At 44.6% G+C, this 26,128-nt stretch overlaps 1 protein-coding gene across 1 annotated transcript in view; it reads right to left on the bottom strand.

Moving 5' to 3' along the window:
- LOC138296470 (serine/threonine-protein phosphatase 2A catalytic subunit beta isoform) overlaps positions 1 to 26,128 on the bottom strand; it is a 171,060-nt gene that overhangs the window by 18,676 nt on the left and 126,256 nt on the right. Inside the window, exon 6 of the mRNA XM_069235617.1 lies at positions 21,397 to 21,515. Within this exon, the coding sequence (XP_069091718.1) occupies positions 21,397 to 21,515 (119 nt within the window). The remainder of the gene's footprint in view (positions 1 to 21,396; positions 21,516 to 26,128) is intronic.

Below are 26,128 nucleotides of genomic sequence, written 5' to 3'. Positions count from 1 at the left end.
TGTGCCTCGTGATTTTTTTCATGAAATAAGTGTGCCTTTGCCCAAAAAAGGTTGAAAAACACTGACCTATACGACGCCCCAGTGTCAGATAACAGTCCGGAGGCATACCCTACGAAGCCATCTCCACCAGAGGACAGCACCGCGTATTCTCAAGTGGTGGCTAGAGCAGCACAATTTCACAACGTAAGCCTCCACTCAGAACAGGTCGAGGATGATTTTTTATTCAACACACTCTCCTCCACCCACATCTCATACCAAAGCCTGCCTATGCTCCCTGGTATGCTCCGGCACGCAAAAGAAATCTTTAAGGAGCCGGTCAAAAGTAGGGCAATCACACCAAGGGTGGAAAAAAAGTATAAGGCGCCTCCTACAGACCCGGTTTTAATCACTACACAGCTGCCACCAGACTCTGTCGTTGTAGGAGCAGCTAGGAAAAGGGCCAACTCCCACACATCTGGAGATGCACCACCCCCAGATAAAGAAAGCCGCAAGTTCGATGCAGCTGGTAAGAGAGTCGCAGCACAAGCTGCAAACCAGTGGCGCATCGCGAACTCCCAGGCACTACTTGCGCACTATGACAGAGCCCATTGGGACGAGATGCAACATCTCATTGAACATCTGCCCAAGGACTTACAAAATAGGGCAAAACAAGTGGTTGAGGAGGGACAGACCATTTCCAACAACCAGATCCGCTCCTCCATGGACGCTGCAGATACAGCTGCACGGACAATTAATACATCTGTAACTATCAGAAGGCATGCATGGCTCCGAACGTCTGGATTTAAACCAGAGATTCAACAAGCAGTTCTCAATATGCCTTTTAACGAAAAAGAACTGTTTGGTCCAGAAGTGGACACAGCGATTGAGAAACTCAAAAAAGATACGGACACTGCCAAAGCCATGGGCGCACTCTACTCCCCGCAGAGCAGAGGGAATTACAGCACATTCCGTAAAACACCCTTTAGAGGGGGGTTTCGGGGTCAGAGCACACAAGCCAGCACCTCACAAGCAACACCGTCCAGTTACCAGGGACAGTATAGAGGAGGTTTTCGGGGACAATATAGAGGAGGGCAATTCCCTAGGAATAGAGGAAGATTTCAGAGCCCCAAAACCCCTACTACTAAACAGTGACTCACATGTCACTCACCCCCTCCACACAACACCAGTGGGGGGAAGAATAAGTCATTATTACAAAGCATGGGAGGAAATCACTACAGACACTTGGGTTCTAGCAATTATCCAACATGGTTATTGCATAGAATTTCTACAATTCCCTCCAAACATACCACCAAAAGCACAAAATTTGACAAAACATCATTCCAATCTCCTGGAGATAGAAGTGCAGGCACTATTGCAAAAGAATGCAATCGAATTAGTGCCAAACACACAAATAAACACAGGAGTTTACTCACTGTACTTTCTGATACCAAAGAAGGACAAAACGCTGAGACCAATCCTAGACCTCAGAGTAGTGAAGACTTTCATCAAATCAGACCACTTTCACATGGTCACACTACAAGAAGTATTGCCATTGCTAAAACTACACGACTACATGGCAACTTTAGACCTCAAGGATGCTTATTTCCATATACCAATACACCCATCGCACAGGAAATACCTAAGGTTTGTATTCAAGGGAATACATTACCAATTCAAGGTACTGCCTTTCGGATTAACAACCGCACCAAGAGTCTTTACCAAATGTCTAGCGGTAGTCGCTGCACACATAAGAAGGCAGCAAATACATGTGTTCCCATATCTAGACCAGTGTTTTTCAACCTTTTTTGGGCAAAGGCACACTTATTTCATGAAAAAAATCACGAGGCACACCACCATTAGAAAATGTAAAAAAAATTAACTCTGTGCCTATATTGACTATATATAAAGTAATTCTCTTGAATAGGAATCAAATAAACACAAAGAAAGTATTTTATAATTACTTTATTATGAAATAATAAGTAAACAGAAATATGAAAAATTATAAAATACTTTATTCAGTGCGCAACCTGGGCCTGTTTGGCTGAACACAAAGCTGATATTCTGGCTGGAATCGAAGAAAGACACACACGTAGCTCTTCGTCAACAGCTCTCAGTCTCTCTCTGTATTTAGTTTTTATAGCAATCATGCTTGAAAAGCTCATCTCACACAGATATGTAGTGGAAAATGGGAGCAATGTCAAAATAGCTTTGTTTGCCAGAAGGGGGAACTCCTTGGCAGTATCCAACCAAAAACTGTCCAAAGGTAGATCAGCAAATCTTAGCTTGAAACCACGATTTTGTCTCAGTTCAGTTAGTTCCTCCTGCTCCTGTAAAGTCATGTCCTTTCCACCAACTGATGCTGAGCTATAAGGGTCCCTAACCCAGTCAAGGCATTCAGTGGAGACTGAAGAGAAATAAAATGACAACTTCTCCTCAAGAGTTTTTAAATGTTTAACTATTATCTCACACAGTGCAGCAGTGTGAACACCTTGCCATTGCTTGGTGAGTGCGAACATTTCAAGATTGCCACTTTCCACGTGTTGATGCCAGAGTTGCACCTTTGAACGGAATCCATTTATTTTATATGTACTTGTAAGCAGGTTTTCATTTCGGCCTTGCATTCGTGTGTTCAGTTCATTCAGATGATGAAATATATCTGCCAGGTATGCCAGCCTTGCACACCACTCATCACTTGCAAGCAGCTTTGCGTAATCTGACCTCTCATTTGTCAGAAACACTTTAAGTTCCTCCCGCAGCTCATACACACGAACCAAGACCTTGCCACGCGACAACCACCGGACCTCCGTATGAAACAGCAAGGTTTTATGCTTCGCTCCCATCTCCTCACACAAAGCTGCAAATATGCGAGTTTTCACGGGTCATGACTTTACAAAGTTTACCATGCGCACAACATCATCCAACACATGAACTAGGTCTGCTGGTAAAGTCTTGGCTACGAGGGCCTCACGGTGTAAAAAACAATGCGTAACAATAACATCTGGATTTCTTTCCTTCACTCTGCTTACAAAGCCTTTGGTGCGCCCGACCATGGCTGCAGCTCCATCGGTGCAGACACTTGTGCAGTTTTCCCACTTAAGTCCTCCTTGTTCAAGGTATTCTGATGTGACCCGAAAAATTTCTTCTCCTGTTGTTTTTTCTGGCAATGCCTTGCAAAAAAAGAAGTTTTCTCTAATTGCATCACCATCAACAAAACGCACATTGGCCAAGAGTTGAGCATGTCCACTGATATCAGTAGACTCGTCAAGTTGCAATGCAAATTTCTCACTGATACGGATCTTTTCCAAAACCACACTTTCGATGTCTGCAGACATGTCATTAATACGTCTGGAAATTGTGTTGTCTGAGAGAGGGACTTTGGCTATTTCCTTAGCTGCTTCAGGTCCGAGCATCTCCTCTACAATAGCTTTGCAGGCAGGAAGTATTAATGTCTCTGCCACAGTGTGTGACTTTTTTGACTTGGCTATAAGTTCAGCAACTTGATAGCTAGCTTTAAGAGCTCTTTCATTTACCTTTGTGGTTTTTCTCATGAAAGTTGCCTCTTTCTCCGTGTTTTCACGCAGGCGAACAAAATAGTCCGCATTCTTGTTTTGAAGCGAAGGGTGTTTAGTTTGGAGATGGCGTTTAAGTTTGCTTGGGACCATAGCACTGTTAGCTAGCCTTTCACCACACACCACGCACAGTGGAGTTGGTTTGTTTACATCTCCGGTGAAAGTAAATCCAAATGAAATATAGCTTTCGCTATATTGCCTTGTGCCAGAGAATTTGCTTGAGCTAACCATCTTTGCTTTCTTTTGATCCCCACTCATACTTGGGCTCTCATCTGGCTCCAAATTTTGTTCAGAGTCCAGTTCTTTCCTTTTCAAAAACTTGTCCATCACTGCAGTATCTCACTGTAACTCAGTACTTACTGCGCTTGTCTCCTCCAGATAGCCGCTGTCCGTCACACTCAGCACTCTTCTACGCATGTCTCCATCCAGATCCATCAGTCAGCGCTCTTCTGCTCTTCTGCTCATGTTTCCTCCAAATCCAGATCCATTGGCGCTCTTCTGCTCATCGGCGATCTACTGCGATGTCTCCTCCTGTCCTCCTCCTGTTAGTGTAACAGTGACACCGGAGCTATTTATAGTTAGGTTGGAGGCTCTGGTGGGCTCTGGTGGCTCCAGTATTACCGGCAAGAAAAACAGAAATAATACCAAGGTAAGTGACGGGGTATCTCTGGGGTTTCTATTACCGTAGAAGAGGGGAAGGGGTTGTGGGGTGACAGGTACATAGTGGAGTTACCCGGTGCAAGCAATAACGGGTAATGGTGAGGGGTCTCTAATAGCCGTCAAATGACTCTCAGGGAGGGAGATGTAAGGTAATTCACACACGTCATGAAAGGCCTGTCAGTCTCCAATAATGGTTATCCACATCTAGGACATGAAGTGTGCTTTCTGTGGCTATCTAGATTGAAGTAGGGACCTGCTTTGATCAGAGCCGCTATTTAAACTGTGTGGAATCTATCATAGCAAAACTGTACTTATTATGTGTACCGAACCACAATATTTTGGTTCTCGATATTTAGGCCTCAAATGTTTTGCCCCACAATATTTCAACATACAGTCATCTGCATGGAGCCCAGTCTTCATCTACTGTCAATGCACACGCCAGAAGGATTAAGATAGCATGGTGTTTTTAACACTAACGGCGCAGTTTCAAGGGTCAAGTATCAGGTTTTGGAGACTGAGTTCAATCTGAAACCTCGGAGACGCTGGTTTAGAAGCATCTGGTTACGTAGACATCAAATTGGTTCAGCACCTCTGCAGCAAGTTTATGCAGCATCGGGGTCCCTGGAAGCCACACACTGTGAGTAGACCACAGATATGTGTAACCTTCCATCACCTGTAATACCATTTCTTTCACAATGCACAATACAAAGGTGTGACAGGCTTGGGCACAGAGACACTAAAATGGTTGCTGAAAGGAGAACTTCCCCAGACAGGAGCATCCCGTAGAACACAGACCCAAGCAGAGCATCCCATACAGAAACAGACTAGTGGGAAAAGCCCCAAGGGTTCTTGCCTCAGACAAAACCAGCAAAATAATGGCCGCGACATACGACTTCGGCTGTTCCTCCTTGGTAAATGCTAGACAATGTCTGACTTCGGTTGGGTATACATATTTCCCTAAAACTTCACACATGCTTCGAAACCAGATTTACATGGGGGAAGTTATAGTAACATTCAGGGAGGTCAACAACTGGGCAGTGATTACATGGAACATTGAAGCTATTCTTCAACATAATGATTCCTTAATCATCTTTAAAACAATACTGCCTCAACCACAAACACGACCAGCTGTACCATTAGTTGCAGGGCTTATGAAGCATACATACAGTACACACATTCCTGTGTTCACAGTTGAGAAGAGGCAAGAGATTAAATACAATGGGCCCACTTTAAGGCCTTTCTCTTAGGGCCCTGGGACAGTCAGAGATTAATGGATATTACCCTGTGTGGCTCATGTCACTTACCACTGGTGTCACAGGATCACAGTACTGGTGCACTCCAAACTGGATAGCCAGAAAAATCAATCCCTTTAGTTCAGGCACTTGACTTTCAGAGTAGTGAGGGTGGACAGTCAGGCTTAATCCAGAAGGGTTGTGGGCTTAAAGACTCACATTCAGTGTGGCTCAAGAGATATCACTCAGTACCTCCACTGTTGAGCCAGCGCTTTGTTGTATCTAGGTTCCCGCGTCCCCAGGAGGGACCGTACCTTTGCAAGCCACGACCCTCCTGGGTCGTGGCTGGCTCCTCGGCTGTTCTGCTCCGGCTCTTCTCCGTGGTAGACCTCCTTCTCCTTGTCTCTCATTACCGCCGCTCTCTCGTCCTCCTCGTCCCGCTCCTCGACTCCAGTTCTTCCTGACTTGACCTCCTTCACTCCTTCGTCTCGTCCTGACCTCGTCGCGCTCTCCCTCTCCGCGTCTTTCGGCTCCGGCCCCTTTTCACCGTCGCTGCCCCGGAAGTCCTCAAGCGTTTCCCTGGAAACAGGGAAACGCGTCATCGACGCCCGGAGCATTCCCATGGAGACATGGGAACGCGCAACTGAATCGTCGGGCTTTCCTGGCGAGAAGCTGGTTGGCGCTGGCGTGGACGTGGTCGTAACGACCCGTTCACAATGTCCTACAGTCCGGCACCCGCTGCCCTAGTGGGCGAAAATGTGACTTTTTTTTTTTTAATCTTTCGAATTTTTCCCACGGCACACCAGGCAACATCTCGCGGCACACTAGTGTGCCGCGGAACAGTGGTTGAAAAACACTGGTATAGGTCCCATGCGTCTTGATCTTGGTCACCCTGGCTTATGGTGGTGTGAGCTGGGGAGTGTGATGGAGTTTGTGCTGGTGAGACGTTAATCACGGGCGGAGGAGAGGGTGGTGGGGTAACTCTTTTCACCACTTTTGGTTGTGGTGTCGGTTCAGTTTGGAACTCCAACCTTCTCTTTCTTCTAATAGGGGGAAGGGTGCTTATTTTTCCTGTCCCCTGCTGTATGAAAATACGCTTTTGCGTATGGTCCACATCAGTTGATTGTAGCTCTTCCTCAAACCTATGCTTTTGCATTTGGGAGGTTAGCGAGTGCTCTTCTGTATAAGAGCCTGAAGCTGGGTCGGTTGCAGTTTGTTTCGGGCCCGAAACCCTGTCTGCGTCCTTTTTCGGCTCCGAGGGGACTTTTTTCATTTTCGGGGCCGAAACCTGTCGGCACTGATCTTCTTCGGGGCCGCTGTCTCGGCGTCGAGCCGTGTCTACACCGGCATCTCGGTGTCGATGCTTGTCTCCAGCACTTTCTCGGTCCCGAGAAGGCTGCGTGCCGGTGTCTCGATCGGAGTCGGACGATCTCGGCACTGTTTGGGCCTTTTTCGGTGCCGACGGTCGGTCACCGAATTTATGGGTGGAGCCATGGCCTGGTGGCAGTGGCGTCCCCTGGGCCTTGTAAATCTTCCTCCGAGTGGTTTTCGACGTCTTACTCACGGTTTGTGTATCGTCGAATCCTTCGGAGTCTGAGTCTTGGATCAAGAAGGTACCTTCCTCTTCTTGTTCCTCGAACTCTCGGTGGGCTGTCGGCGCGGACGCCATCTGAAGTCTTCTGGCTCGACGGTCTCGGAGTGTTTTTCGGGACCGGAACGCACGACAGGCCTCGCAGGTGTCTTCACTGTGCTCAGGTGACAGGCACAGGTTACAAACCAAGTGTTGGTCTGTATAGGGGTATTTATTGTGGCATTTGGGGCAGAAACGGAACGGGGTCCGTTCCATCGGCGTTCTTCAGCACGCGGTCGGGCCGACCAGGCCCCGACGGGGGATCGAAAAAACTACCCCCGAAGGGCACCGGAGCTCTTCGATCCTTCGACGCGGTGTTGAATCTAACTACGCCGATCCCGAACGCAACAATACCGACGAAAATCTTCCAAAATTAGCTATCTTTCCGTTCCGAAACTCGGAGCGACAGGAACACGTCCGAACCCGATGGCGGAAAAAAAACAATCGAACATGGAGTCGACGCCCATGCGCAATGGAGACAAAAGGAGGAGTCACTCGGTCCCGTGACTCGAAAGACTTCTTCGAAGAAAAACAACTTGTAACACTCCGGCCCAACACCAGATGGCGAGCTATTGCAAAACATGCGTATCTACAGCGACAGATGCCATCGAACATAAAGTTCATGGCTGTAACTCCTCTAATATGTACCTTGTTTAAAGTAGTGATATCAATTGGTGAGACCTTTAATGGCAAACCAGGTGGAGATGTAGGAGTATATGAAGTGGATGTGTCAAGGTCGCTCAGCAGTCAGTATGCTTAGCAGGAGACAGTGGGACTTTGCTTCCTCTTTTTGTGTGTGGCACTGGTACCACCAGCTGGTGTCAACTGGGTCTTCATGGTGAGACTTGCCAGAACTACTGTCTCGTTTCATGGTCCAAACTCTGAGGACACTTCACCAATCCAGGTTCCAAGGGTGGTGGTGTAACTTCCTAACACAGAAGAAAACATCTTAGTAGGCACTATAAGTAAATTATGAGTCACTGGGAGTTAGAGAGGCACGTCAGATTCTCCACCCTCCACCTTCTTTTTTTCCTTTTCCTCCTATTTTTGTGCAGCAGTCCTCTCTTGTAGATGCTCTATATTCCTACATTCTTCTTGTCCACTGTTTCCTGAGCTCCTCATTTCAGGGATGGAGAGTAGGTTGCATGTGAATTCAAGAAATTCTTCCAGATGCAAACCTACTTCTATAGGTGAATAACCATTTTTTATCCAGTATGTATCTTTTCTGGATTCACATGCTGTGTGTTGATTATGCAGCTGTATTCGCCCCACATAAATGGTTTCTCCTTGCTTACGTCTATGTCCACACAGCAGTGTCTAATGTACGTGTGCACCGATGTCCATTTAGCCGTCATGCAAATGTCCTTGATGGAAACTTAGACTATAAATGCTAATGAGGTCCCCCCTTTTCCTTCTAGTATGCTCTTGACCTTTGTGGTAATTCTGCATCCGCTATCTTGTAGTGCATTTGGATAGTTGAACTGACTAGTTTTCCTAATACTTTTTTTTCAGGCAGTACATAACTGCTCTTTTTACATTTAGAGTGTGCAAGGCTCTTACTATTTGTCTTCGGATTCTGACAAAAAGCCCGTCAGCTGCAGCGTCTGGCTACCCTGTCAGTATGAGATTACTTTTAGTAGGAATTGTGACTTTGTCCCCATTACTAGTCTGTCTTTGTTTATCTGCGTATTGGTTCCTGTCTGTTTTGTGAGTGCCCGTAGTACACCAACTTTCCTTAACAAGGTTATAGCTATCAGAAAGGCCTCTGTTAGGTTTAGATGTCGGAGATAAATTTTGCACATGGGTTTGAATAGGCTAGCAATAACTGAGTCTGTGTGAGGTCCATGTTCCACAAAGGTGTGAGTAATGCTCTCAGTGAAGCTATTCTCTTTGCCCTCTGTAGGAATCTTATCAAATGGTACTGAGAAGCTTGTGCCTGTTATCCACCTAGTACATGGCACTCTGGCGCAAGGTGCACCACAGAGAAGGTTAAACAGTCCCTTGTCCAGGAGCTGCATGTGGTACCGGATCACTGGTTTTCTGTGGCCACTGGCTGTGCAGTGTTCTGTAGGAATTGTTTTCATTTCGCTGCATAGCACCTCCTTGTGCTTCCTCTCCTGGCCTCAAGTATCTCAATCACCCTCTTTAGTAATCCCAGGAAGCCAAACTACGTCTTTAGGGAACGATGCTGCTAGGCTCAGGGTTTCTGGTTGGTATATCTGTCCTTCCTTCATGGTCAGCAAGTCTTGGTGGGGCGGCAATTTTATTACTTTGGCCCGAGCCATCTCTACACTTTACGAGAAGCAGATCTGTCTTGTCAATTTTGGGGTGATTAGTATCAGGGTTGTGTGTACCTGCTTGCAACTGCTCAGGATCATTGGCATCAGTAGGATTGTTGGAAAAGTGTAGGCAAATCTCCCTGACTAGTCAATTTAATAGGACATTCCCCTCTAACCTCTGGTGCTGGCATCTGGACACGAAGCTTTGCAACAAGTACGATCGCAAAATGCCAAACAGGTCTATTTGCAATGTTACCCAGCTTTTGAAGATGGCGGCCAATCTGCCTTTTCAGGTCCCATTAGTGTGAGGCATTTTCCTGACTGCTCAACATGACTGCTTATGTGTTCTACTCTCTGCAGATGTGTATGGTTATGTTATCCTCCTCTGGGTGGCCCACCTCCAAATAACCTGTGCCAAGCGGAACTAAATGGTTACTTACCAATAGGAGTAGTTTTGCAGCCTGAAAAGTTTTCTGGAGTCACATGATGTGCATCATTCCGCTATCTAGTGGTTCGGACAGGAATTGTCTACCCACCCCCACACCCCTTTGCCCCCTTTCAGGGCATCGACCACCATTTGGTGTTAAGTCCCCCCCGCATGACGTCAGACTGCGCCCCGGAAGTTCCTGTGCGTGGTAGCCATCTTCAGATTCTTTTTTCTACCATTGGCTCTGGAAGCAAGGAAGGAACTCTGAATTCTTATTTATTCTTTTTTTTTTTTTTTTTAAGAGATCACGCTGAAAACGCTAAGAAAAAAATGTCAACTTTTTTTATGAAAGAGTGCAGAGATCAACAGAAGCTGAGGCAAGGAGACAGCTGGACACATTCCCCAGCGGGGGACACCAAAGAAATCCACAGAGCAGGAGAATGAAGCAAGGTAGGGGGGGGGTCATGGAAAACCGGTCTTAAATCCTGCCTGAACTGCCACTGTAATTTTGCCCAGCACGACCCGCACAAGGTCTGCAACCTCGGTCTCCCTAAATATCAAAGAGACAAGGGCTGCAAAGCCTGCACTAGTCACCCCCAAAACACTCAAAGCGTGTCAAAAGCAGAGGGAGGAACACCATGCAGCGATGATGATCCAAAAGCACGAGTCACTGAAGGAGTTAGGCCTATCCAGCAATGAAGAGCAGGCGGGAGGTGTAGAATCTACTTGCGGAGGGTCAGACGTCGACCCCCTCGAGGGAAAGACAGAAAAAAAATGCCTGCAAAAAAAGACATGGGATGTCGAAAAGAGACCTGAAAAGATAAAAAAAGCCACCAAAAAGCTCGGAGGAGAAAATCCCTGAGAAAAGATACCACACGGCTGCCATGATGTCTAAGAAAACAAAAATCGAGGGCCAGCCACAAGCAACAGTTCACGGTTTGAGGTAAAACAGTGTAGTTGAGTTGTCTAGTTGGATCTGGACTACTAGTCCCTTGCTGTGCCTTTGGAAGATGTTCAGTGCAAGGAGGACTATCTTGAGCTCCAACCAGCCTCTGATTTTAAAGTTCCCCATCTGCCCTACCCACCCTGTGTAGGATGCTTTCATTGTAATAGCCACCGACGGGGTTGGGCTCTTGAAAGGGCTGCCTAAGGTGATGCTCTTTGTGTTCCACCTATCCGTCTCCTATACTTTTGTAGTTACAACCATTAGTTTCTCTCCCCCCAACCTCCTGGTGCGTTGTGACCATTGCGCTTACAGCCACTCCCGAAGGGGACTCATGAACAGCCATGAGTGTTGTATTAGGGTTGGGGGAAGGGGTGTGGAGGAGGAATGCAGGAGATCATCCTCCCAGTTGTCCTTCACCGTCAGAAACCAACCCATCTGATATAGGCAAATTTGTGTGACAGAGCCACAGTTCTCTTGCCCATCAGAATAGCCCTGGCTTTTACAGAGTTCAGTGCCCTCCCCAGGAAAATATTTTTTATCCATGGTATTGGTTCAGATCTTTCCTGATTTGTGAATAAACTCAAGTTGTGTAGTGTTTCCTTGTCAGCCTTTATACTACTTTGACACTGCGCGAAGGATCCAGCTTTAACCAGTTAGTCATAGACGTGGATTTCTTGCCCCCTTGGGTGTGGTGCAACCACTACTAAGCACTCCTGGCAGATTTGGTGCTACTTTGATCCCTTAGGGAAACACTGAGAATTGGTAACGCTTTCTGCATGAATTTCCTGCGTTTTGCCTTCACTGGGACATGTAGATAGGCATCTAAGGTTACCACGTAGTCTCCTTGCTGTACAGGGAGTGCAGAATTATTAGGCAAGTTGTATTTTTGAGGATTAATTTTATTATTGAACAACAACCATGTTCTCAATGAACCCAAAAAACTCATTAATATCAAAGCTGAATATTTTTGGAAGTAGTTTTTAGTTTGTTTTTAGTTTTAGCTATGTTAGGGGGATATCTGTGTGTGCAGGTGACTATTACTGTGCATAATTATTAGGCAACTTAACAAAAAACAAATATATACCCATTTCAATTATTTATTATTACCAGTGAAACCAATATAACATCTCAACATTCACAAATATACATTTCTGACATTCAAAAACAAAACAAAAACAAATCAGTGACCAATATAGCCACCTTTCTTTGCAAGGACACTCAAAAGCCTGCCATCCATGGATTCTGTCAGTGTTTTGATCTGTTCCCCATCAACATTGCGTGAAGCAGCAACCACAGCCTCCCAAACACTGTTCAGAGAGGTGTACTGTTTTCCCTCCTTGTAAATCTCACATTTGATGATGGACCACAGGTTCTCAATGGGGTTCAGATCAGGTGAACAAGGAGGCCATGTCATTAGATTTCCTTCTTTTATACCCTTTCTTGCCAGCCACGCTGTGGAGTACTTGGACGCGTGTGATGGAGCATTGTCCTGCATGAAAATCATGTTTTTCTTGAAGGATGCAGACTTCTTCCTGTACCACTGCTTGAAGAAGGTGTCTTCCAGGAACTGGCAGTAGGACTGGGAGTTGAGCTTGACTCCATCCTCAACCCGAAAAGGCCCCACAAGCTCATCTTTGATGATACCAGCCCAAACCAGTACTCCTCCACCTTGCTGGCGTCTGAGTCGGACTGGAGCTCTCTACCCTTTACCAATCCAGCCACGGGCCCATCCATCTGGCCCATCAAGACTCACTCTCATTTCATCAGTCCATAAAACCTTAGAAAATCAGTCTTGAGATATTTCTTGGCCCAGTCTTGACGTTTCAGCTTGTGTGTCTTGTTCAGTGGTGGTCGTCTTTCAGCCTTTCTTACCTTGGCCATGTCTCTGAGTATTGCACACCTTGTGCTTTTGGGCACTCCAGTGATGTTGCAGCTCTGAAATATGGCCAAACTGGTGGCAAGTGGCATCGTGGCAGCTGCACGCTTGACTTTTCTCAGTTCATGGGCAGTTATTTTGCGCCTTGGTTTTTCCACACGCTTCTTGCGACCCTGTTGACTATTTTGAATGAAACGCTTCATTGTTCGATGATCACGCTTCAGAAGCTTTGCAATTTTAAGAGTGCTGCATCCCTCTGCAAGATATCTCACTATTTTTGACTTTTCTGAGCCTGTCAAGTCCTTCTTTTGACCCATTTTTCCAAAGGAAAGGAAGTTGCCTAATAATTATGCACACCTGATATAGGGTGTTGATGTCATTAGACCACACCCCTTCTCATTACAGAGATGCACATCACCTAATATGCTTAATTGGTAGTAGGCTTTCGAGCCTATACAGCTTGGAGTAAGACAACATGCATAAAGAGGATGATGTGGTCAAAATACTCATTTGCCTAATAATTCTGCACTCCCTGTATGCAAGGTATAACTTCCTGCAGTTAGCATTTTGAATTTGTGTCTTTATGAATTGGTTTGAAGTGCACAGATCCAGGAATGGTTTGAGGGTGTAAGACAGATGAGGTTGGTTGTGTGACCACCTGTCCGATTGGCCTTCGCGTTTCCTGCCCCCTCGTAACTGGAGTGCATCCATGGCACAAGCTGTATATTTTTATTTTTTTTATTTTCTGCACGGCTTTGTCAACTGCCAGTCCCAAGCGGTTGGTGTGTGTGAGAGGCATAGTCAGTACCAGTGCATGAACATCCTGTTTGAAAGCCGGTATCATCAGTCAAGCAAGTCTTGGCAGTACTGAACCTTCACATAGCTGTCTACTGAGATAAAATTCTGATTTTTGGAAGGCGTTTGCTCTGCTCTTGTCCTTGCCATCCTGAGCTAAGGTCTTGGATATTGCCTGGCATTGCTGTGGCAGGTGATACATGAGCTTCTTCGCCATCTCCTCCCACTGCTGGTGTTGAGAACTGTTAAGGAAACCCTTACAATTGGTGATATGCAATTGTGCTACTGCTAATCTCTGCTTTGCTGCCCACAAGTTGACAGTGTGCTAAGCTCTCCTGTATACAGTTGACGATAATCGAGTCAGCACTTATGTTTCCCTTGATGTAAGGTGGGTCCTTTGACAAGAGCTTATACTTCTTTTCCACTGTGGCATGACTAACTTTTCAGAGGCCGGTACCTTGAAGGCCGCTTGTCCAATATGCTAGGTAGCAGGGGCAGGAACTGATTTTTCCTTGTGTCAGTAGCAATGTTTCAGCAGGAAACAGGCCTCTACATGCTCTTCTTCCAGCTGAACTCCACACATCAGCCGCCTTCGTGACCAGTGCATTGTACATGGTAATGTCATCTGGTGGAGATGCTCTGGGGGGGTAGGCGTCTACTGTGCAGGGGAGACAGCTTCCATGTCCTGCCATCCCTCCTCCTGCGGGTCATTGGTCAAACAGGTCTTGCTCCTCCTCATAGAGGAGATCCTCCCCTTCCTCTCTTGGTCTTGTGTTGTAGGCTTTTCCAGGTCCACCATTTAGCTCGGTTTTCTTTTTCAGCTGTGGCTTTAGATGTGTATCCCTGGAGGGATTCATGGAAATCCCTTTTCCTTTTCATGATGACCTCCATCTCGGCTTGGTGCCTGCTTCTCTTTCATTTGATGTTGAGGGCCTTTTGTTTGATGTTGAATGTTTCCTCTTCAGGATCAGTGCCTTTCACTCACTTTCTTCCATGCTCTCAATCAATCTTCGGCATCAAGGCTGGTTCAAAGGGGCATCTATCAATGGTATCCTTTTCCTTTGATCAAGGTGCTCTTTTGGCCTCTCCTTTCCCTCGGTCACCACTGGTTTTGGTGTCGGGCAGCTTTTTTTGTTGTTTGTTTTTTAACTCAGGGTTTCTGTTAAATGCCACTGTGACCCTGGATTATGTTTTTCTCAGACTACTTTTTTCAGTTTCTTCCCTTCATATGAGAGGTCCAGGTTCCTCAGGCATGCCTGTAATATGGTGTAATGCGCCCACCTCTGTTTTTCTCTCACTTTCCAAGTCTTGGGAAGGAGCTCCGCACACGCACTGCAGCCCCCAGGGTTGTGATCCTTCTGGGGGCAGAGGTTGCATACCTCATGGCAAAATCTAAAGTTGGTGTGCTCCATCACCTACCGTTATTCTTCGACCTTGTGGCCGGCTTGTTTCCGCTAATTTGTGTTTTTTTGGTATAAACAGTGTTGTGCCCTCTGAGTCGTATGTAGCTCAGATGTATTTTCAGCTTTTATTTTTTTCCAAAATCCTTGGTGAAAAACTCACTGTTTATGCAGCCACTCCTAAAGAGGTCTCATATGTAGCTGTAAGTGAAGTTTTAGGGGGTTACAAGATGCCATCATCCTCACTGTCCTTCCTACAGTCCTCACTGTCAGAAACCATGCTGTCTGGTATAGGAGAATTTGTTGTGCCAGAGCTAGTGTTCTCTTGTTCATCAGAAAAGACCTGGCTTTTAGTAAGTTCAGTGGTGCTCCCAGGAAAGTCTTGTCTCCAAGGTGTTAGAGACAAACGTTCCTAGTTTAAGGAGAAACCCAAGTTGTGTAGTAATCGCATGACCATCTTTAAATTCCTCTGACATTGTGCAAAGGACTCTACTTTTACCAGCAAGTTGTCCAAGTACCAGTAGACTTATTTCCTGTCCTTTGAAACATCTTCCAGGTCTTTGCTCTGCTTCCAGACCCAACAGCAAAATAGAAATGTGAAAAGGATGATAAAACAACAAAACAAACAGGCTTTTGAGGCAGGTGTCTTTACAAGGACAACCACCACCAAACAGTGGTCGATACCCCCAAACTCCCTCCCCCCCACCCCCCAAAAAAAAGGGTGGGGGTGGTTTAAGGACCTGCAAAAGAATTCTGGACCCAACCAGTAGATGGCGTAATTATGCACAGCATGTGAATCCAAAAAAGGTTCATGCTGTAAAAGTGTATTTACTATAGATTGTTTTACATCCCAGTCACACGTGCAGCTTGAATGCTTTGACAATCTGCCTGCAGGGTCTCCATCCCTAGGACATGACTTGCCAGCAACAATATGGTCTTTGCCACGGCTCACTTCAAAACTTTCTGGGCTAATTGTGACTGTGGGTATGACACTGTTCCCTCATTTGTTGATGCAGAACATTGCTGCTGTCTGTTGGTATCTGTACACTTAACATTGCCTGGCTCTGGAAGGCCTTCAATGCTAAGAAGATTGAATTCATTTCCAGAAAACGAAATGTGTTTGGTGAAGTATTGTTCGGACCATAGTCTCCTTATCTTTAGTGTCTGAGCGTATGCTTCCCCAACATACCACTGAAGCATCCTTGGTCATATCTTGTGGTAAGTGAGTCTTGAAGGATCTACCTTTGAGCATAGTCTCTGCACGTCACCACCTCAGCCCCTTGCTGACCTTGTCCTTTATAACCACTAGATCCTCCCAAATGCCTCATCCCTGAGCCCATTGACTGTGTAGTCATTTCTGTTCTGGTGTTGTGTGAAGTCTTGCATTGGGAATGAAGTGACTATAGGTAACCATCATCCATAGGAGTTTCATTACCTCCTCACTGTCAGAGAACAGGACATTCAATAAAGGTAAATCTGAGACAGTACGGCCAGAACCTTCCATATAGTCGGTTATGCCATTGTCAATGGTGTCAATGTCTGCCCCAACGAACGTTTTCCTGGTTCTTAGACTGGGAGAATATTTTAGCATGTGTAGAAGTGATCCCCCTATGTTATTCGAAATTGTTGTGACTATGTACCGGTTTACAAAGTGCCGGTCTAAGATAGGCTGCAAGGACAGATCTTTTGGTACAAGAAGCAAACCAAATACACAGCAGTGTTTTCCTCAAACAGCCCCTTCTCTATAGTGGTTCTTTGTCAGCAGTTCATTGGTGGCCCTTGTTATGCAGATGTTTTGTTGGTGATTTTTGTATGAAGTCTATACAGTAACCATAATGAAAGTTTATTATCCTCCTCTCTACAGGAGTGTTGTGAATCGGGGTTTGGGGAGTGAAGCTCAAGTAACTTAAAGGCACCAGAGTCTGATCCACTACAGTTTCCTCCTCTCAGTTTACCTCTACCTCCCAAAAAGGGCTCTGGGTTTGTGTGAGCAGCTTCAAAGGCTGATTTAGGTACGAGTTTGCAACGTTTTTTGCTCCCTCAATAGTACTCTAGCCCTCTTATAATACTTTTCCAGGAGGTGTGACATGAGGCCTTCCAAATCCTCCCAGTATTGGTGAGCATGTTGGTTTAACAGTACGGAATTAGCAATTCACCATCTTTTTACTACTTTTTTTTAAAATTTAAAATCTGGTGGAGGCCTCATGGATGCAGGGGACTTGACTCTCTTCCTGGTCATGGAGACAATTAAGGAGTCTGGTTCTACAAGGTCTTGAATACATTCAAGGACTTGTGTCAATGCCAGTTGCTTCTTGTCTATACGTGGTGTGAAAGCATTTGATGGCTTACAGAAGATCTATTTGCCAAGCAGAACAATGCTGCAAAGTCCAGTAAGATACTGGTTCCTTTTGTAGGCAGGAGTTAGCGTCTCGAGGAGGAAGCATATCTCCTCCCTTTCAAACTCCAGCTCCAGTCTGATGACCTCTGCCGCATTCCTCATCGTCGACTGGTATGTTTTGATGGCCTTGAGAGATAGGATTTTATTTCCACCTGAGAAGGGTTACCCTTAAAGTCCCCTCACAACATTTCCTCCTTTGGTTCAGCTATCCCCAGGTCTTTAGAATTGATGTCAAAAATACAATTTCCAGTCCTCGCCCTACATCTGTGTCCTTTCTTCAGGTATTCCTTGCTGCTTCTTTGCCAGTACAAAGTCATGTATGGAGTTTCTTAACCCCTAGCGACCTTGCTTCTTTCAATGGAATCATTGTTTCCTCAAAGGCCCTTTTCTTCATAATCAAGTTCTCCATTTCGACCTCCAATCTCCTTTTCTTTCTCTTCGCATCTCTGGAAGTCAAGGCAATGCCTTTCAGGGTATAAGTAGGTGATTTTCTTTTTTTACCTGCAGGATGAGAAGTACCCTGTGCTCCTTCAACTCAAGAGTCTCTTTACAGTGTGGAGGGCTTCAATTTCAGGGACTCTGTGGTATCGCTCTAAGAGCCATGCTTCTGCCTCTTGGGCTTGTGTCTGACTCCCTTCTCTTTCAAGAAATCAGGTGTTTTACAGGCATGTGGCACTGAAGCAGGTGTTTTACGGATGTGTGGCACTGTGAGCTTAGGGTCTCTATGGTGTGTCTTTTCAACCTTGTACACCTTTCGTTTGTCTTCTTGGTGTTCTCCCTATGCCTCTGCCTCATTGTGTGAGAAGCCCATCTCTATTTTCTGAGCAACCTCTTCTTTTTAGCAAAACAAAAGGATGATGGACGGAGTGTTGAACAATGCAAACACTCACCCCCAGTCACAGATCTGGGTTTAATCCATTGTTCTTTTGCTCCCCATGCCACCCCAGTTTGGACCCAGCCATATGCAAATCAGTCTTGACCCTGTTCCTCATGGGAACAGCCCAGCCCAAACTGTTCCCTCCAGCTAAGACAAGCCCACCATGTATGTACCTACCCAGTGTGCTGGAATGATATGGTCTCAGTGGACCAGGGTGTTTCATCTTAAAATGCTAGCATGGGACACAGTCCTCAGACTTATGGTCAAAAGGCAGACAGAACATACAGCCTGGGTGTTAGTCGTCGAGAGGGACACAGGCAATTTGGGCAAAACTTGAACTGTGTGCTTATAGCCTAACATAGTATCAAGGAAACACAGAGATCCCACTTTGACAAAAAAATATTCTCTGAATGTCAATTCCTCCCAACAACCCCTGACAAAATTCAGCAGCACTATGTACCAGTTTGCTTCCTCACCTGCTTTCCTTTGCTCCTTGAGGACACTGACCTCAGTCAAAACATTTTTAGTAGCTCTCAATGCACCTCTGTACCAAACAGCAGAAAAAATAAAGAATCTAAGATGGTAGGCATGCAAATGGGCATTGTGGGATAATGGTCCATGTCACACAGGAGCTCTACCTATGTAGACTAACAAACCACAAGCCAACTAGTTTTTAGAGAAAACAAAGACACTTACAGACCCAATCTCTAGATTCCTTTTTTGCATCTTTTTCGTGGAAGTGCTTGTTGGACCACTTTTCACAGAATCATCCCCAGGAGAGGGCACACCCCTTCATATTTTTCTTCTCCAATACATAGAGGGCTAATCTCCTCTTTCTGTCTTTTAGGGTTTTAATGGTAAGGTTCTCTAACAGTGAGAAAGCTTGTGCACTGGACAAAGGCATTAAATACACTACTCGTATATGTCAAAGATTTTTTCTGACCACTTGTAGAACAGGATTTTAAAAGAGAAAAAGAGTTTTATCTGTCAGCCACAGTGGTAGATCAAGGCTCAACCTGGCCCAGAAAAAAAGCTGTTTTCCCTAAAAACAAGGTTACAGGACTTACGGTGATCTCTAGGGGAGTAGGAGAGCTGCCACTTTCACCACATTGACTGAAGTTCAGGTTACTTAAAAAAAGATGGACGTGCTCTAAACAAACACTGTTGCTGAGGCCCATCGCCATTTTGCGAGTTTACAGCTATTTAAGATAATCAGGAATTTCCGGCATGACAATGGGGAATGATTAAAGCATGTGAGTATATGAAAAACCTAATGTTGGAGAATTGTTGCTTACTGTTAGCAGTTAGTAGCTTTTAACCATAACCTGTGATCAGACCAAAATGAGATATTTTTGAGGTAAAATCCCCTTCAACAGCCAGGCAACGAAAATGTTGCTGTTGCAACTCAATAGCAAATCCTGTATCAAAGACTTAGGACTCACTATTTCCCATTTGATTTTGTGACCTGAGTTGGTTGTTCGGAGCCAGAGGGTAGGAGGAAGTACTGTTGCCTTTGCAATTGGGCTAAGCAACAGCAATGCTCATAGCACTGAGAACTCGAAGGGTCAAGAGAAACAAGAAAGCTGTTAATTTTCCTCAGCCTTGCAGACAGGAAAATTATGTAATAATGGTATCTACAACTTTTACCTGCACAAAAAGGGTCTAATCCAAAACCCCGAGGAGTAAATTCACAAACATTTAGCAAATTAAAGTCCAGTAACAAGTTATTGATAGTCACACTCTGCGGATGAAGTGTAAAAATAGAGAGTACAAGAGATACATTAAAAATACAGACTTTTTGACACGTGCATAGTGAAATCCACTGTGAGCAATTAAAAAAAAAAAAAGTGTAAAAAAATCCACTAAAATCCTCTTACAACAATGACAGTGAAGTAACATGACTACCCAAGATTTCGGTTACAAATATTTTTAAAAATCAGAATCAATATAGAGAATGGTTTCTAAAACTGAGCAACAGGAGTATTAAAAAAGAGAGAATTACTATATAAAAAGATTGTAGAGTTCAGGGACACAAAGCCACTAATAGAACAACTTTCGCACTTGCCGGTGAAGAGGGAATCGCAGGGATAGAAAAGGAAGTATAATTGTCCAGTGCAAAGTTCAAGGTTACCCCAATTTCCTGCAATAATTTGACAAACTGTTTAACAAAACAGGACTATTCTTGATTATGCTCTTTATAACTGAGGCCTGCAAAGTTCCACAAGAGAATATTTAGGCTCTCCATAGGAAGTGAAAATCAGGGGACATGCAAAGGGAAGTCACTGCTGCAGTAAGCAAAAGTGATACTGGCGCCACAGTGGGCTGTAAGAATGAAATGTTAGTTTATCTTATCCAGAGGGGAAAAAAAAAGTGTTTGGCATACAGAATATATAGATCTTTGAATGTAGCAAACCCTGGGAATCAGTTACTGGAGAGAAGCAGCTCCTAAACGAGAGGATTCAGCCATGTTTCCAATAAAAAAAAATGTGAATCCAATTCATAGACCAGGAAAGAGAAAGTAGTGCCTGCTCTCTGTAGCTGAAGATTCTCTCAAACGATGGGATCAAAAGGATCATAATAAGGACTGCTATCAGATACAGAGGAGTAGAAAATATGGCAGGTGGAGCCTCAAAGGGTTAAAAACCTCAGCTCCTCCATCTAACTGGCTTGAGCTTGGGTAATATTATGAGGTAGATTAACACTTTTGAATTTGTTTTCAAAGTCAACTGCTGTACTGAAAAGCTGCTATAGTAAAACTAATTACGGTCCCCAGCAGGATGCAGAGTAATAATTTAAGCATGCGAAATCTATGAAAGATCCTAGGCTTGAGAATACATTCCCAACTTAGTCCTGTGTTCATTTTAGTATGAAATGTCAGTGTTCCGTATTGCTCTACCAAAGCATACCACAGACCACAACTATTTTGGGAAGCAATGCAACAAAGTCAATGATATCTCATTAAATAGTTTTAGTTGCACAAAGGCATTAGTCTGACAATCACTCATAACTCGTGTCATTAGTCCTCATATCATTGAAAGTTCAAGGCAACCCTTGGAGAAAGAGAAAAAGAAAAAAACACTACAACATATTGGATACAGACATGCACTTAATTTGGGAGGGACATGCAGACCAACATGCAAAGCCCGTTAAGACGGATACATAAGAGTGATCATTTTTAGCTTCCACGCCAGTCAGTAACTGGGTTTTCAAGTTCCCAACAAGGATGAAAAAAGAATGCACTATAAATCAACTGAGAAAAGAACATGTAATCATATGCCATACGAAATACATCAGATTACAAAATACATAAAAAACAGGAGTTGCTTACAAGGAATATTTTAAAGTGTCATCAAGTTCCATGATAGCAGCCTGGTTCCCACAGCGGTAACAGTAATTGGGTGCACTAAAAATGGTTACCACATTTCGGTCATGGCACCAATTGTAACCCTATAAAGAGATTAAAAATATTTCAATTTTAGAAGATGCTTGTAAAGCCACATTTTGAAACGAACACTGTTTAATGTAAGGAAATAGTAAAGGCAGGAAATGGACACATTCAAACCAAAGGAACAAACTCACAAATAAGCCATTATTAGAAAAGAAGTCATGGAACAGAATTTAGCATTTGCTAGACCTATTAATCGCCTCCAAATTGAAAAAAGAAAGGAATATGTTACTTAACCTGCAAGCATCTGTTCGTGGCATGTAGAGAAGTAGATACGCATGCTCTCCATTCTCCTGCCATCTAGTGCCGGGTACGGAGTTGTGCACGTTTTTTTTCTTTGGAAAAGTCTTTCAAGTCACAAGGTGGAGAGTCTCCTCCTCTTGGTGGTAACGTTGACTCCATTGTTAGATTTTTTTTTTATACAAAAGAGTGGAAAGTATGCATAGGTAATGCAAGGACCTTGTTAAATGTAACTGTATAAGGAAAAACTGCAACAGCCACAGCTATCCAGGAAGAAGGATGGGCACATGTGAACCTACAGCACTTCAAACCACAAACAGATGCTTACAGGGTAATGATCCATTCAATGGCATGAGTGACTGTAGATACATACACGTTCTCTGCATAGACTGTAAGGCAGTCCCTCTATGGAAGCAGTGACTCATCTGTGAGAGTTGCAGTGGTTTGAGAAAGGTTAAGTAGCGTTGCCTGTCCTGCAATGGCTTGCCAATACATCCACACAAAAATGCTTGAAGAGTGTGGTGTAGACCATGTGGCTGCCTTACACATGTCGGCTATGGGAATACCTCCTAAAAAGGCCAAGGTTGCCCCCTGTTTGCGAGGACATTGGGCTCTGGGAGGAACAGGTAAAGGTCTTTTGGCCTTAGCATAGCAAGTTTGAATGCATTGTACTATCTATCTGGCTATGGCTGATCTGGATATATGGTTGCCTTTGTGTGGTAGTGAAATGGTGACAAAAAGTTTAGGCTTTCTAAAAGTTTTAGTTTTATCAATGGAGAACATAAGTGCTCTTAACATTGTGTGAAGAACTATTTTCGCAACAGAGTCTGGTTGAGCGGAGAAAAACCATCAATTTGATGGATTGGTAATGATGAAATTGAGAGCCACCTCATTTCTGTGCATTTAGAAGAAGGGTTCTTAAGTCTGGAGCTCACTAACATGGCTTAGTGAGGTGATGCTGACTAAGAAAGCCACTTTCTAAGACAGAAATTGGAGATGGCATAAATGTAGAGGTTCAAATGGGGGACCCAAGAGTCTTGTAATTACTACATTAAGATTCAAAGACGGTGCCGGAGGAGTCCTTAGCAGAATAACCCGTTTGAGCCCTTCCAAGAAGGCTTTGATGAAAGGAATATTGAAAAGAGAAAGGTTCTGTCTATTTTGTAGGTAAGCAGCTATTGCAGCACAATGCAACTGTATGGATGAGTAGAGTAAGTTTGCCTTTTCTAAGTGAAGTATGTAACATATAATGTCTTGTATTGTGGCTTTGAAAGGGTCAATTTGTTCTGAGTGACAACAGCAAACAAAATGTTTCCATTTTGATGCATAGCTCGCTCTAATGGCAGGTTTACATGTTTCCTTAAGAATGTCCATACATTCTTGAGGCAGGTTAGGGTAGCTAAACTGACCTCAGGAGCCAAAGAGCTAGGTTGAGAGTTTTGGGATCTGGGTGTCGGATTTGTCCTGGATTCTAAGTGAGAGGGTCTAGCCTGTTGGTGCTTCTTGTGTGGAACTACTCTGAGATCAAGTAGGGTTGTGAATATGGGCTGGTGCGCCCAAATGGGAGCTACTGGGATCATCGTGAGAGACGTTTGCCTGAGCTTCCAAACCAGAAATGTAAGGGGAGGGAGGGATGGAAAAGCGTAGATAAATATCCCTTACCAACTCATCCTTCGTGCCCTTGGATAGTGGGTGTGGAAACCTGCAGGCGAACTTTGGCTATTTTGCATTTTCTGCTGTGGCGTAAAGGCATATTTGAGAGAACCCCCACCTTTTGAAAGTATCAGTGGGGGACCTGTTGGTGGAGTTCCCACAAGTCCACTTGCTAAGCAGGTCTGCAAAGTTGTCTGCTCCTGGAAAGTAATGCTGTGAGGTAGAGCCCATTTCCAGATGGTCTGAGACAGGAGCAATAGTTGTGGAGGCAGTGTCCCTCCTTATTTCTGTAGGAAACACATGGCTGTCGTTTTGTCTGTGCGGACTAAGACAACCTTGTGAGTGAATGCTTTCAACGTTAGGTGAAGTTCGAAGCGCCAGGTAGCTGATGTGGAGATTGACGTTTGGCATCCCAGAGGCACTGCACCCTTAGGTCTAGCAGGTGTTCACCCCATCTAGTCTGTAATGTGTCTGCTGTGAGACTAATGGCGGGAACAGGGTTGAGAAAAGTCCACCCTTTAAACAGATTTGTGGTGTTCCAACATTGCAGAGAACAGGGAGTGTGGCGGTATATCAAATGACCCTGTGGCTGAGACCACTGATTAGCTAGACATGCCTGTAACAGGGGCATACGTAACCTTGTGTGGGGAACCATGGCAATATATGATGCCATCATCCCTAATAGACAACCATTCTCACTGTGAGCTGGTGGTTTGCCGGAAACTGAAGCAATGTTGCCTAAAAGTTTGGAATTTGTGCGGGACTGGGGTAGGCTAATCCCAACTGTGTTTAGGATTGCTCTAAAATATGGTTGAGCCTGTAGTGCTTGCAGGTAAGACTTGGGGATGTTGATAGCAAACACTAATTTGTGAAGATCTATTGTCATCGGAGTGTGTTGTTGGCTCTGATGAGGAGTACTGACTTTGATAAGCCATTTGTCCATGTAAGGGAACACGTGATATTAGTCTGCGTAGAGGAGGTGTGATCCACTGCTAGGCATTTTATGAACACACAAGGTGCGGTGGTTACTCCAAATAGAAGTACTTTGAAATGATAATGTTTGCCCACTAGGACAAATCTTAAATATTTGTGATGGGCTGTTGTATTGGTATGTGGAAGTAAGCGTCCTTCTGGTCTGGTGTTGCCATGAAGTCCCCTTGTTGAAGCAGTGGGATGACATCCTGTAAGGAGACCATATGAAAAGCTCTGAAAGGATGTATTTGTTTGAAGGCCTGAGCTCTAAGATTGATCTTAACGATCAGTCAGTTTTGGGGACTAGAAGGATAAGTTACTTACCTGTAAATCCTAGTTCTCTTCCAGGGGTATCCTCATCAAAGTCAATATTCAATGTTTAAGACTTTGATGAGGATACCCCTGGAAGAGAAGTACAGAGTTTTTTCCTAAGCCCAGATGGTGAAGAGGAATGGGTTTTATGGCCCTTTTGAGCAGAAGGGTTTGGACTTCCAGCTTGAGTAATGTTTGATGTTCATGTGCTGATCTGCGAGAGAGAGGTGGGAAGTTGGGCAGTGTGATAATGAGCTCCAGAAACAGCCATATTGGATAACAGCTAAGACCCACTTGCCTTTGGGGATGGTATCCCAGACTGAAGTTCACAGACTCTTTCTCACTGATGTTATGGCTGCAAAAAAGGTACATTCCAGGAGAGATGCTGCAATGAGGTCTTAAATATAGGCTCTAAAGTAGGAACCGCTAATTGGGATAAGATAGATTTAACTACCAAGGAGGAGTAGGACAACAGGAGGACAGGTCTTTCAATCTTTCTAAGAAACTTAAACTGAAAGTAAAGAAGGATCTTTGAGTTCTATAAGATGTTCTGGCATCTAAATGCACTTTCATTGTGTTGAATTGTTGCGCTGATCTTGTCAAACAAAGCCTATACGGTAAAAGGCATCCTTTAGGAATTTTTATTGGCTCATTGTTGTTTTGAAGACACCAGATGACTAAGCTGTTCCACTCAAACATCCAACACACAAGAGCATCTTCGGCTTATCTTCCTTGCGAATGGTTATGCAGTCTGGAGGAAGATTTAATCGTCCATATTGAATTACTTAAGGATCATGCCCCCAAATTCAAGGAGTCTACGTTGAGGTGAAAGACTCTGCCTGTGACAGAAGGTGGTGTTAGCACAGCAACCTCTTGTGTAGTCTGACAGAAAGGAAGTAGCTCTGGACACCACCAGTGTCTAGTGGGCTGCTCTGGTGCTATCAGAATCATTGATGCCCCATTGCTATGAGTAGTACTGTTGAAATTAACGGGATAAGAAAAAATGCTCAGAGAAAACCTTTTGCCCAATCGATTAAAAGGGCATTGCCCGGTTATAGCCTTCCAATTTCAATTGATACAGTTGAAGATACTTCACGAGGGCTAGGCTCCACTGCATGGGCTTGATTCCTACTGGAAACTGCTTGAGATGTGGAGATCACCGGGGAAACTGCCCCCAGATACACTGATATGGAAGGATTGAGCAGAATATAGGGGGCTACAGCTGGAGCCATGCACCAGTGGGCAATTGATCGTCTATGTAGAGATGGAATAGCAAGGGAGGGGTTTGGGTCAGAACAGATTGTCGGGTGCACCTTTAGGTGAAATGGGAGATGTTCTGCTGTACGGTTTGTGCCTGTGAGCCTGATGATCTCTATGCAACATCAATGCTTGTGAAGTGTTATGGTACTATAAACCTGCTTGCGCTTGACTCACTTCT

The sequence above is a fragment of the Pleurodeles waltl genome, chromosome 1_2 (genome assembly GCF_031143425.1).
Source record: "Pleurodeles waltl isolate 20211129_DDA chromosome 1_2, aPleWal1.hap1.20221129, whole genome shotgun sequence".
NCBI classification, from domain to species: Eukaryota; Metazoa; Chordata; class Amphibia; order Caudata; family Salamandridae; genus Pleurodeles; species Pleurodeles waltl.
Note: the sequence above shows the minus strand (reverse complement) of the source record. Positions and strands in the feature narration are given on the sequence as shown.